This window comes from Magnolia sinica, chromosome 4 (assembly GCF_029962835.1).
Source record: "Magnolia sinica isolate HGM2019 chromosome 4, MsV1, whole genome shotgun sequence".
NCBI classification, from domain to species: Eukaryota; Viridiplantae; Streptophyta; class Magnoliopsida; order Magnoliales; family Magnoliaceae; genus Magnolia; species Magnolia sinica.
In genome coordinates this window covers 32,063,378-32,078,057 of record NC_080576.1, presented here as the reverse complement: position 1 = coordinate 32,078,057, position 14,680 = coordinate 32,063,378, and the positions used below count along the sequence as shown (strand labels likewise).

At 40.0% G+C, this 14,680-nt stretch overlaps 1 protein-coding gene across 1 annotated transcript; it reads right to left on the bottom strand.

The window, feature by feature from the left end:
* Positions 1-10,276: 10,276 nt before the first annotated feature.
* Positions 10,277-14,087, bottom strand: LOC131242971 (BTB/POZ domain-containing protein At3g19850). Its single transcript, XM_058241988.1, has 3 exons — positions 13,957-14,087; positions 12,756-13,871; positions 10,277-10,881 (listed from the first exon to the last, which is right to left on the bottom strand). Exons 1-3 carry the CDS (start codon positions 14,017-14,019, stop codon positions 10,462-10,464), a joined length of 1,599 nt encoding a protein of 532 aa, XP_058097971.1. The 5' UTR covers positions 14,020-14,087; the 3' UTR covers positions 10,277-10,461.
* Positions 14,088-14,680: the final 593 nt, after the last annotated feature.

The window sequence follows — 14,680 nt, the reverse complement described above, 5'->3', positions numbered from 1 at the left end:
GTAGCTGTAGAAGGTTTCTGTTTTCGGAAATGAGTCGTGCGCACAACTCAGCTTGCACTGGATCTCGTGTGCACACAAGTGCATAGCAATCGGTGTGAAGAGCTGGGTTTTGGTCAATTTTGAGAGCTTGTCAAGATGGACGGTTTAGATCATCTAATATGATCATGATGGTGGGCCGAAATTTGAATTGATGGACCCTGCCCATTCACTGGCAAAACACGCGCGAGAGAGAGAGAGAGAAAAATCTCTCTTTTTCGGGTGAGCTCGAGTCAAACCCAATTTGACCCGAACTTGAATTTGGTGAGTCATGAGTGTACACCCTCCTATGTACACCCGGTATAAAGGTGGGGTCCCCGGTGATTTTTAGTGATATCTACTTCGTCCATTCCACTCTACCACTCTTGATAAAACACTAGTCTGATTTTCCAGCATATTTAATGTTCGGGTGGGCCATACATTTGGATTTTGGCCTCCTAATTGTAGATTCTTATTGATCCAACGGCTAGATTGCATTTTAATCTAATCGTCAACGATTATCAAGGTTCATAGTCAAATTAGAGTAGATTTAATAATTATTTCTATGATTCGTTGATCATACATCTCAATTGAACGTATGAACGTGAGTTTAGCGGTCCATGAATCCTTTGAGGTTTTTAGATGTGTCTAATGAATGATTTCGATGCTTAGACCCCTCATCGAATGATGTGAGGTCTCAGTCTAATGATTGGTCTTGAATCTAACCATTTATCTTTAACTTCAACAGTCAGATCGGTCTTGAACCCAAACATCAGGTTTCTGAGGGGTTCCTAACTCAATGTTAAGGAATTTCAATGATTGTTTTCAAATCATGATAGTTTGATTATTGTCAACAGATGATCGATAGTTGTGTTAAGTATTATGGGCTCGATGGATGGTGGATCTGGTGATATGACGATCCACTTTGGATGTTAATGGGTGGATGACTTAATCCATGGGTGAAGACTAGGCTAGGATGAAGGCGAACGTATAAACAAATGGTAATGCCCGAGTACTGAAAAGGACGGGGTGTTACACAAATGGTATTTAATCTTCATTCTTCCAGATGTTGGGGAGTAGACTTGGGTACCGTAATCCCAAATGTTGGTAGATGGGTCATCAGACGACATTTCTACACTAGGACTTTCGTTAATAAAGAATAATATTTTCAGGAGAAGTCATGAAGCCAATATAATTTTCAAGAAATAAATTATAGTACGTTCAAAATTTTAGTGCTAATGTTAAGTACTCTACTCCAAAAATAATAGAAATTAAAGTTTTATATAAAACATAATAAGATCAAGATATGCAAAATATTTAAAACAATATTTAAACTTTAAACATATGAAGGTGCAGTGCCAGTCTCATCTAGACTCTCAGTCTCGTCCTCTTCATCAAATAAACTGTCGCCTTAAGCTGGACGTAACCAATCTTGTGTACAAGCGAGTGCTTCAATTGTTTTAGGTGCAAGAGAGCTTTTATACTTGTTCACCACCCTACTACTGGTAATTGATAAAATATATCGAGTCATCAACGATAGTGTATGGTATTTTCCTTCACGAGCTTTAGTCTTTCACCAATCTTAAACGTCAAAGTTTTGGCTGGAGACCTTCATGACTGACTCCTTGAGATATACATCTAATTCTGAATCGTTTGTTTACTGACTTGCTTCATCGTGTTTTAAGGTTGAGAAGTACTTATTAATAAAATTGTCATCACATATACACGAACTGGAGTCATGTTCATATATAAGTTGTGTGTCCTGACTTCTGGTAGAATTACCCACATAACAACAGCTAAAGCCATCAATAGGTGACATTCGCTACAGTACTTTTCAAATTTTACTTGCATGCTTAGCACAATATTCTTAATATTATTTGGATATGTTGTAACACTTTTCTGAAGAGCATCCTTAATCTTTCAAAGCTTTAAAAGAAACATATTTGCAGTTGGATATTTATTTCTAGAAAATAACTCCGTGCAGTCATAGTAAACTCGAAGAAAACTATGAAGATCTTCAGCTCTTCTCCAATCATCTTCACTAAGTAACCAAGCATATGTTTTATCACGAACTACAAAATCTGGGAACACAATTTTCAACTCAACTGCCACATCCAATATTTCATATATTGAATTCCAACAGGTGCACACATCTAACTTTAATGTTTTTTGAGTTCCAACATTTAAATGTTGGAGTATGTCATTCCAAATACTAAGTCTTGATGGTGATCTCCGTATATACTTCACGCTCTCTCTTATGTTCTCAATCGTGCCGTTAATTATTTTTATCCCATCTTGCACAATTAGATTTAGAATGTGAGCACAACATCTCACTTGAAAAAAATTTCCTCCAAAATAAAGATTCCATGTTGTCTTGAATTGGCTCCGCAAAAAAGAAATCAAAACATCATTTGTAGATGTATTATCAAGCACGATTGAAGATATCCTACTTTTGATGCCCCACTCCTGAAGACAATTGTGTATGCAGTCTGAAATAACCAAACCAGTATGAGAGGGAAAGAAGGTGATGAAAGTTTAAAATTATCTTACGTAGATTCCAATATGTATCCACATAGTGTGCAGTTAGCGACATGTACTCCTTCCTTTGGTTCAATGTCGTCCAAGTTTTAAGTAAAACTTATACATGTGACTGATGACAAAATGGCTTTCATTTTTGTCTTCTCATTCATATACATATTCATGCAGTCTCTTTCACTATGACCCGCGAGCACTTCTTAAATTTTGGATTCAAGTATCTGTTGTATTCACTAAAAACTCTACTCTCTATAAATCTAAATGGTTTCTCCTCAACAATAACTATTTTTACAAACCACTCTTTTAGTTCGTCTTTTTCAAATTTATGAATGATGAGAGCTTTCTTTAGATGAGGCAAATGAGAGCAATTGTTGGTCTGAACGTGGGATTTTTAGGCTCGTAGCACAATTAATAGTATGTGTACGATATTGTGAAGTTGATCCCCCAGAACATTTTGCGAATGTAGACTTTCGATACTTACATCTAACCTTCATAACACAGTTCAAACCTTCTTTTATCTCGACCTCTTCAAAATCGTCTTAAACTATTTTTCCCTTTATTCGACGTATCTGAATTTAAGTTTCTCTCATCTCTCGATATCAACAACTAGAGGGGATGTGGAAGATGCACCAGCACCAGGGGTACTAGGCACATCCTTACTAGCCATCTTTAAATATGAAAATAAGAAATCATGCGTAAGATATGTGAGGTTAGAAAGTGTGATTGTAATATATGATTTATAACTATGCATTTTCTAACGTTTTATAAATTTTAATTTCACTTTTTATCTTATTCAGTAATATATCATGTACTCTACTCACACAATTTACACGCAAGTCAAAATTTCGGTAGCATTTCCCTATAATTCTCCAAATATATGTAAAAATTCTCTACTATTTGAGTATCATCATCATTATCTGTTATTCAAATATGGGAGGTAATCAACCAGTTGAGAATCATATATTCGGAGAATAAATTAGGTTGATGTACCGAATCTTGAACTTTATGTAAGTTGTGTAAGTAACATTAAGGTACATGATATATTACTAAACTGTTCAACTTGGACAATTTAAGAATTTATATATATATATATCGAACCAATAATTGATTTGAATAAAATTTATCGTATATGAATTCTTAAACGAGTAGGTAGATTATTAAATTCATATGTTAAGTGTGTCAAGTGTTAAGTGAAGTCGCTTTAAAACAAATTGATTTCTGTTTACTTGAAGTATACAACTATAAATAATATATTTAATATATGATTTTTAGTTGAATACTTGAATCAAACATAAATCAAATTAAAGTAATCAAATACAAGTATACACAAGTTTAGAATTTGTCAAGTAATCTCAAATTCAATTATTTAAGTAATCAAGAATCATATCTAAGTAAATTACTTTAATAAAACACAAATCAATAACTTGAAGTAATAAAAAATCATATCTAATCTAAGTAAAATACTTTAATAAAACACAAATTACTTTAATACAAGTAAACTACTTTAATAAACACAAATCCGACGCAACCCAACCCAACCCTGACCCAACCCGATGTAACCCAACCCACACCCTGACCCAACTCGACGCAACCCAACCTCAACCCAACCTAACCCGACGCTAACCTAACCCAACCCAATGCAACCCAACTGGCCAACCTGATGCTGACCCAACTCAATGCAACCCAACCCACTGCCCACACCTTGACCTAACCTAATGCTTACCCACCCGACGCAACCCAACCCAACTCGATTGCATAAAAAAAATAGAAATATTTACCTTACACGGCTCAAAGGAGAGTAGAGAGTAAAAAGATTGAGAGAGAAAGAGAGATGGGGTCTGCCAGATTTCTGCTCGGAAGTCGGACCGCTTGGCTCGTCGGGTGGTGTGGCCTATCAAATTTTTGCTCAGAAGTCAAGCCGCTTGGCTCGAGTAGGGTAAAACGAAAAGACTAAAGAGGGAAAGGTGAAGGGTTTAGGGTTTTTACTTTTTAGTTTTAAACTTATATATATATTTCGAGCGTGTAGAGTTCGAGTCGGGTTCGAGCTCTGTTTCAAGTCGAGTCAATTCAAGCCTAACCAAGATCGAACTAGACTCGATTTTATTCGAGCTAAGGTTATTGGCGCTTGGCCTGACTCGAACCATATTACGAGTCGAGTCGGAACGAGCTCAACCAAGTTGATTCGAGCGAGTTTCTCAAGATAGCTTAACTCGTGTTCAGCTCTACCTCGATGGTAGAGTTACAAGAGTTTTAACACCAGGTCAAGGGTTCGAGTATCCATGAGTGGTGAAAGATTATGTACATGACACACATGTGATAGCATGGCACCATAGGTCTGAGATCTAATCCATCCATGCACCACTTTTTGATGCTTTAGCCGATCCACCTAATAGGTGGTCTATAGTTTGTGAAAAAAATGTATGGCTCTAAAAGCTTGGATGTTGGGCCCTAAGCCCCCATGATGATCGAATCAGATTTTCTTTTTCAGAAAACATATACAAGGATGAACTAACATGATGGATGGATGGATTAGATATTGTATGTATTTATCTTGCAAGTGGTGCAAAGGGGCCCAATTGAAAGTCCTAATAATAGCCAGGATCTCCGAAACATGTGGAGTAGGTGACAATTTATGTACCCTCATGTGTACACTTGGACTTGTTACAGGTGATTATCGCCCACATTAGTATCAACCTAAGGGCCCATTTGGATGCACTTGTGCAAAAAGGGGTTTCGAAACATGGTTTATTAACCAAGTTGACTCGGACAAAAATTGAATTTGGCATTTTACCTGCTATTTTGAAAAATGGCGACATGGGGTTTTGCAAAGTGCATCTAAAGAAACATCAACAGCGATTTGGCGCCTCAAAAACTCCAATGTGTGGTGCATCCAAATGGCTCGTAAGCTAATATAAAACTAACCACATGTAACAAGTGGGCTATACATCAATCAAAATAGACCTGACATGGTTAGCCCTGTGGGGGGTGACCGTGGAAGCACACATAGATGAATTAAGCAAAATATTCCAATCTCACAAACAAGCTCAATCACAAAGACTTCGAATTTGATGTGAAAAAATCCTTTGGGAAAAAAAACCATGACACGAAATGACATATATCACTATGAAAGCAAAAATTACAAGCGATAGAGAGATTACCTAATTTGAACAAGCCTCAAATCCCCCCTTACAAGCCCTTAAAAACCTTAGGAATGAATTAGAAAGCTCTTAGATACACCAATTCGATGGCACCTTCAATATGACTTCAATGGCATTGACACACTGTCAATGGCATCAAACCCCTTCGATGCCATTGAATTAAACACCAAAATGTTCAGCAATAGACTATGAATTTTTTGGATGGCATCGAGCATGCCTTCGATATCATTAAACAACCTTCGATGATATTGAGCAGGACACCCAAAGCATCCAACAACCAACCTGGGAAATTTTGATTTTGTACGATGGCATTGAGCAGGATTTCAATAGTATCGAAGTCTGCTCGATGACATCGAATCTATCACAAACCTATTAATTTACAGATTTAAGACATCAATCAACACACCTACTTGAACCATGTCCCACCAAACCTCAAACGAATTTCTTCACAAATTTAAATACGTAGAGCATCATCATACATACTAATTAGAGTAAATAATTGGGGTTATTCACGCTCCGTCCAACAGCAAACTTCTCTTATCTTCTTTTAGAAAAGAAAAAAGAAAAAATAAAGAAAAAAAGAAAAAAAAAGGACACATGCACAACAAAGTAGGAAGCGTCGAAGCCTCCCATGACTGAATTTTGTCCATGTCTTCCCATAACTGGGTGTGACCTAGCTGAAAAACAAGTCTAATCATAAACGGAATCTCTCCAGTATTGGACTTCTGATTTTTATTTTTTTATTTTTTTTTTTTGCCCTTTCTTGTTTAAGAGCTGTGGTCAAGCCCATGTCCGTCGTATGACACTTTGCTTGTGTCATCACCGAGTGGGAAGGTAATCCGGACCGTCCATTATGTGGGCAGTTATCTCCCTCTACAGTGGAAAGTGAAATCTCTGCATCTCTTCTCGTCAGGTTCTTCAGAATATAGGCATTATGTAAATTGTTCTTGTAACCCCTGGCGGTGGAGTTCAAATGAGTGGTACAACTCAATAATTAGTGGTCAACATTCAGTTAAGGAAATCCAAAGGCTAGGCTTGCCCGCTCGGAGCGAGCTGATACTGGGCCATCTGAACACCTTTTCCTAATCTAGAGAGCACGGGATCAGGGTCAGCCCTTATAAGATAGGGGAACGATCACGTACGTGTTCACGAGTGTATGGCAATTACCATAACTTTGAGTGGCGTGGGCCCACCGTGGTGTTTGAATGCCATCCGATCCTTCCATTAGATGTGCCCCCTCATTTTATGGAATTAATGCTTTCTGGGTCATGAATATTGTTAAGAAACATCCACAATAATTAATTAACCTTGTACAGTTTATTAGCCAGACCGATCGAGGGGTGATGATGCCCACCATGGACTCGCACCATATGGGTGGTTTGTATTGCACGTACACATCACTGGTGGGCCCCACATAGCTTTTCAGTTAGCAACGAAAATTTGGTTTTCTTATGGTGGGCCAGACTGAAATCTTCCAATTAGTTACTGGACCAGAAAAATCATATTGAGTCCCAGAATAGAAGCCCTTAGGCTCAACCCAATGGAGATCCACCCAGGCCAAGCTGACCCACTTGCACCGAGCCAACCGGCCAACTAGCTCGTCCTGATGTGCTAACCATGACTCAGTGGGAGGCGGATTAGCTACTGACATGTTGAGTAGCGAGGCTCGCTACTCAAGTGACGTAACCAAGTTTTGTGAGCCCTACTGTGATGTATGTGTTGTATCCACACCGCCCATCCATTTGGAGATATCGTTTTAGCTAATGATTCAAAGAATGAGTCAGATCCAAAGCTGTAGTGGACCCCACCGCAGAAAACAGTGGGGAGAGTGATGCCCACGGTTGAAACCTTCGTAAGGCCCACCTGTTCACAAGTTAACACATATATGAAAGAAGGGAAAACACAAATGTTAGATTGATCGAAAACTTTTGTCGCGTTTAGAAGTTTTTAATGGTGGTCGTCACTCTCCCCACTGTTTCCTTTGGTGGGGTCCACTGGAGCTTTTGATTTGAATCATTCTTTGGATCTTGCCTTAAAATGATCTCTCCAAATGGATGGACGGTGTGGATACAAAACATACAACAAGGTGGGGCTCAGAAAACATGGTGACGTCACTTCAGTAGCCACTCTAGCTGCTCAACCTATCAGTAGCTAAGCCGCGTCCGACTCAGTGGCTTTACTATAACTCGCAGAGCTAACTCGACACTGATGTCAGCGGAATCCAAAATCACGAGTCAGAACTCAGCTAGAAAATGTTCGCAAGAAAAGGAGAGGAAAGAGCCCAAGCAGTGTTGCTGCCTCCACAGCTTTGATAAGTCCACGCGTCTGTACAACGCAGCAAATCGACCTGCCACCATACGTACCAACGTGACATTCGGTTTATAAGATCTAAGCCGGTCATCAGGTGGGTCCCTCTGTTTCGATGATCTGGATCAAGAAAAAAGGCTGGCCCACTTATCAAGTGGACCGAGTTTAGAAAAGATGGACGGATGAAAAGGCATGTGCAATTGGATTCTTTCTCTATCACTTGTTGGAATATTTGGTTGAATTAAATAGACTATTAAAATCGAGAACCAAAAAGGAAAATAAAATTTTGAGAAAGAAGAACTTATTGAATTGAGTCGAGTTGTGCGAGTCACTCGGCTTGAAATCGAATTTGCTCCCTTTGAACAGCGTCCCAAAACAGGTTTCTAGAGCAATCAACTCCAGGATACAACGACTATGACTTGGTTCCAGGTGGTGCACTCACTATACGCGGGCTCAAACCACTTGCAGTTTAATCCGAAAGTGTTGAGTTGACTCAAGAATAAACGTATTAAAATTTTTAAATCGAATAGTAGAGAGTTTTATAAAAGAGATGAATTTTTCATATTTTTGAAACTCGGAATCGGTAGTCTTTATATAGACTCGCGCGCCTACGCTCGGCCGTCGTGGACGTGCACGCGACTCGAACTCGGCTCGCGCACGCGCGTGTGGTAAATGACATAGATTAGAGCTATTGGCATAGTCCCCCAATGGAGCTCAAGCCCAAGGCAAAAAGACTATCTTATATACAAAATAGTTTTCTTTGTCAAATTTGATGTGACAAAACCCACACCTCAAAAACACCAAAATTTTAAATGTGGAGGGAAACTATCGAAAATTTGAAAAATCAAATTTTAATATTATTTTAAAATAAAATACAACAACAACACACAATTGGATGGCACGTGCTGGTGGTGTGTAGATGGCAGCCTTATACGCGCGTGTAGGCTCACAGAACCAACTTCCCTGTAACATCTGCAACCGTAAGCTCCGTGGACCGACCGTGATGTTTGTGTTATATCCACTCCGTCCATCCATTTACCAGGTCATGTTTGGGACATGCTTGGAAAAATGAGATAGATACAAAACTCAAGTAGGCCACACCATAGAAACAGGTGGGGATAGAAACTTGCATAGTTGAAACTTTCTTATGGCCACCGTGATGTTTATAAAATACAAATGTTAGGCTAATCCGAAACTTCTATTAGCCCAAGAAGGTTTGAATAATCGGCATTTAACATCCACTGTTTCACGTGGTGTGAGTAGATCTATCACAGGCATCCATCAAGATTGGCCTTACAGAGCTTAGGGTTAAAGAGGATTCTAAAGGGAGTGGATTAGGTTTTACCCCATGTATTACCCCTATCATTGGCCCACCTTGATGATTTGTCATATATCCATGATGTCCATTCGTTTTTCAAGCTCATTTATGAAGTGTGATCCAAAAATTAAGTAGATCCAAATCTCAAGTGGACTACACCACAGGAAACAATGTTGATTGAATGTCACCATTAAAATTTCCTAAGGCCCACAGTAATATTTTTTTACCATCCAAACTGTTGATGGGTTCAACCAGATCTGGATGGAGGGAAGATACAAAGATCAGCTTGATCTAAAACTTTTGCGGCCCATAAAAAGCATTTAATGGTTATTCACTACTGTTTGCAGTGGTGTGATCCACCTGAGATTTGGATCTTCTCAAGTTTTGGGATTAATTCTAAAATCAGAGGTAAAAGCGGATGTACAGTGTGGATTTACAACAACGTCATCAAGGTCATCCCCACACGGTAAAGATAACCAGGTTGCACGCAGCCCATCCGCTCCCGATTCTGGAACCCAGGGTTACAGAAGTAGCTAGCTTCCAAAGAAATGGAGTTCCGTTTTGTCTCGGTCAAGACTCGGGATTGAGAGTATGGCGCCACCCACTGGGCTCCACATGCCCAGAAGGACCGATGACCTAAACTGCCCATATTCAATCTACGGCAATAAATAGTCTATTTCCTATAATCACACTCTAGTAATGATCCTGACCTTTGATTTCTTATGGGAAATGCAGGACATTGAAAATTTTCTTTCTTTGTTCTAAATCGTCTACAGATGGATCTTCTTTCCAACGGATGGTATGTGTAACTGAGATTTAAAAAGATAGACGGTTCGATCGTCAGACAACTCAGTGCCCCTATGAGCAGCGACACACCAGTTTTCTGGTTGGTCACTTACCCCTCTATCCACAAACCAACCAATCACTGCCTCGTTCGGATATCAATGGACCAAAACCAATGCTCTGCTCCCACATGTTTCTCACCCACCGTACATACATTTTATGCCCCTATTTACACTTTCATTATACAAAATTACCAAAATACCCTTTAATCTCAACCATCACCAAAAAAATACAATGTATGACAACTGAACACATTTCATGAGAGAAAAAGAGAGAGGGAAGGAATCAACAAAGTTTGGGCATTGATCTATTGTGGCCAGGACTGATTATGACCTTATTATCCTTTACAATCTTTGACATCTGACCCTTCATCTCTCTACACACATTCTCTAGTTCCATCACCCTAAATTGCATTCTCAGAAGATTCAATCTCATCTCTTCCTTGTCCACTGAAGTGTCCTTGTCCATATCCAGCAGCGGCGGTGGCCCCACATATGTAACGACACGAGTGTCGGTTGTTTCCTTGTTATTGCTGGCCTCTTTGCATTGGAACTTGGATTGCTGGGAGCTAAGTGCTTGGATTGCAATCCTTGGGGGGATTTTTGGACTCTTTGCTAGGTACTTGCACGCTTCCAGCGTCAGCTTCTCATAGTTCAGGCATCTGCATAGCCTTGCCCGCTCCTCTGCAGGGACCATCGGGTGCGACTGAAGGAGAAAATCACTGTTACAATCTCAACACACACACACACACACACACACACACACACACACACACACACAGATAGAGGGGTAAAATGGTCCATGAGCATTGGCTTAACCTACAATGCGATGTGTGGGGCCCACCGTGACGTGGGTATGAAATCCAACCCGTCCATCATTCACGTCCCCTCAGGTTTTCCTTGGTGCCCAAAAATCAGTCTGACCCAAAATCGGATTGGGCCACATCACATGGGACAGTCTGGGATGGGGATGCTCACCACTAAAAAAAAATTCTAGATGGTGTGTGGGGCTCACCGTGTTTTCTATATGCCATCTAATCCATTCAGAAGATAGGCATACCGGGATGAATGGACAAACCAAATTTCTGGCCATTCCAAAATTCATTTGGGCCACAAGAATCTACATGATGCAGTCCACCTAAGTCTTGCATTGGCATATTGTTTGGGCGCTAGGTTGAACATGAGGGGTGTGCACATGATGGATGGACGGATTGGATGTCATGCACGCGCCATGGTGGGCCCCATCCAGCCCAAGCTACTAAATTTTGTAGGGATGAGATCTCTCTGGAATACATGCATGCATCTGCATAACCGAATTTCTAACTACCACCAACCAATCATGTGATTTCATGCAAGCATTGAATGGCATCATCGCTAAAAAGTAATCTCACTCACTTTGATGAGAACTGATATTTGCACCCCCCAAATTTTGGTAATTCCATCCCACAGGGGCTGCTGCTATAAAAGCAGTTCCCCAACAGGGGTGGAATTGCAATTATCGAAATTACAATCCCCAGAAGAGAAATAAAATAGAGAAATTAAGTACCCCTGGAGCCCTTTGAGTTAGAATGATCCTAGTTATATTGGGACACTTGAACAATCCAATAGATAAATCCGAACCGTCCTTTAGGTGCATCAGACATTATTGGCCACCATGTTGAAATTACACAATCAGGCAATCCTAACCATCCAATCCACGACCTATAAAATGAATAGTTAATGTAAAAGATATCTTCAATCAATAATTTGAATAGTCTACTTGTGGATGGCTTCTGATTCCAAAGAATCACTTCTATCAGATGATCCTAAACATCCAGTCCACGGCTTGGAAAATGAAGGCCATGAAAACTAAGGCCAAGTCACAGGATGATCGGATCGGCTTGATTTTTACTTGGTAGCCCATGAAATGCGTGCTACACCTAATGGACGGTCCTGATTAATATATTAGACTGTCCAAGTACCCAATGTAATTAGAAGATAACTTACTGGGCTAAATAAAATATACTTTCTTAAATATAAACATGCAGGAAATCATCAACCAAAAAGTACCAACTATTCATATGTATTTCATGCCAGCAATAAAAATGAAATTAAAAGAGAACCTAATTTGGTAGGAAAGAAAATGAATCAAAACATGAAAAGGAAATGAGAGAAAAAGCACCCAATTGAATAATGCATTACATGTAAGCATTAATGACCCATCTATATTATTTTAAATGAGGTAAAGGGACTTGTCATCTCCAACCCAACAAGGGCAAGGGCAATTTGGTCATAAAAAATCTTTTTTACCCAAAAAAGAAAAAATCATTTAGAGAACCTATTATGACCAAATTAACCCTATAAGGGCTGAAATAAAATTCCCCAAAAAATAACAGAAGCCCATTTCTAACCTCACAAGGGTAGAAAACATTCATAGTAAAAAACTTATATGACCAAATCCGTAGGGGTTGGAAGTTGAAACTAAAAATTTCAGTGAGTTGAAAATAAAATTCCCAAAAATAACATAACCATCTACAGCATCCAATCCAATCCATCCATCGTGATCTAGAGAAAAATCATGAAATGGGTATTTGCCCTTACCTCAAGATAAATGTCTATAGCCCTGTAGACCCCATCATAGCAGTCTCTAGCAGAATCTGGCAAGCTCTCAGCAACAGCGAGGAACTTTGAAACCTTCAAGCTCTGATCAGGAGAGATCTCACCCATGTATTTATCAATCAATCTCCCAACCTTCTTCAACTTCATCAAACACATTCCATCTTCCCCATTAACAAAAACTCTTATCAGCCTCAAAACCAGATTAACATCATAAACACCCCCATCATGCCCTGACACCAGCAGATCATCCAACGTCGCTTGATCGAGCACCCCACCAATCAACGCCTCTAATCGGCTCCTGCACTCCCTACTGGGCCCCACACCACTCACTACTCTCAACACCCAAAACAGCCCCCTGCACGAAAACCCGCTTTTGCCCATGGAAACCACCCCATCCACTGCAATGTCTGCGAGGCTGCGATACTCGGGCCCCAATCCGATACGCCGGAGATTGGTTTTAAGGTAATGCAAGAGGAATTTGATAATGATGAGGGTGTTACTATCCGGCCCGAGATCATCCATGGCCTTGACGATATTTCCGATAATCATCGGGGGTAGAATGGTCAGATCATCAAACCACCATGATGCTTTATTTGAAGAAGAACGTTTGAAGGAATCTGGGGTTTTGATAGAAGAAGAGAATCTGAAACCAGATGGAGTTTCAGGAGATGAAGAAGACGATGAAGAGGAAGCCGTCAGAAGAGAATCTGAATTCGCATTGATTTTCACTAGAAGAGATGAGATGAGCTTCTGAAGGAGGCCTGAAGAATCTGCAGATGAGAAGAAAGAATCACAGGCCTTTAAGGACTCCAAGATATCAGCCCAAGTCCAATAGAAAAGCCCATCGAGGAAGGTTTCTGTCTGCTGTAGGAGATTGCAGCTTGAGATTTCTTCCGTCATTTCAAGGAAGATTGCAGAGCAGTAGAGGATAGAGATGTTTGATGGGGTGATCTGTATCCGTCCATTGTTGTAGCAGAATCTTGTGGCCAACTCGAACCCATGTGGCCCACCTGGGAAGCCGTTGATCTTGATCTGGGTTTTCTTGTTTTCTTGTTTTATCATCTTTTCCAATTTTCCAGAGAATGAGGAGATGATTTTCTGGGAGAATAACAGAAAGTAATGAAACCCATTTCAGATATTCACATTGGGAAGAGATTAAAAGGAATGGATGGTGAGGATTTACCTGATTCAGGAAGAATGTATGCTGGCCATTGATATGGACTTTCAGATCACAGAGCTCTTGCATTGCTGTGCGAGAGAGAGAGGATTGGTAGCGAGACGAGATTTCTCAGTTGCTTATTTATGCGAATTCGTTTTGTCTATGTGGCGACACATAATCACCGAGTCAGTTTTTCCTCCGTCGCGACTCAGAATCGACAGCATATGTCGCTCCATTTGGCCAACAATCAAATATGGTCTCTTGATTTGAACCGTCCATCGTATCCGTACCATCATAGATAAGCTATTATACTATAATCAAATCTCACCGATGATCTTCACCGTTGATTTTTGAAGTTGAATGTGTGATCCTGAAAATCTTCCTTTCGATATTCTTACTTCATCCACGTATAGTGATGGTTAGCATCATCCGTTCAGCTTCAGTGTCTTATGATGGACAATAGAGAATAGAATCCAGCATGGACGGTTCTGATCATAAGATCATCTAAGCATGTGGGCCTCAATGGGCGACACATACTGGGATCATAAGTTGTGACAGAGGCAAAAAGAATTCACAGAAGCCACGCCACGTGCAGGTATGGTCTGATGATCGGAACCATCCATCATATGGGGGCTATTTTTATGGTCTGTGGTCCAATCATGGTGCTGAAATAATTATATTGACCTTTGATTTGAGAAGTTGAATGTGAGTCATTGATTGTTTTCAGTGGTCAAAATTCATATGCAAA

Bases quoted from the DNA above. Each gene is read 5' to 3' on its own strand.
- LOC131242971 (XM_058241988.1), bottom strand. From the start codon at position 14,019: ATGCAAGAGCTCTGTGATCTGAAAGTCCATATCAATGGCCAGCATACA. The intron at 13,872-13,956 runs GTAAATCCTCAC...TTATTCTCCCAG, and splicing joins ATACATTCTTCCTGAATCAG to AAAATCATCTCCTCATTCTC. The intron at 10,882-12,755 runs GTAAGGGCAAAT...TTTCTCCTTCAG, and splicing joins CTATAGACATTTATCTTGAG to TCGCACCCGATGGTCCCTGC.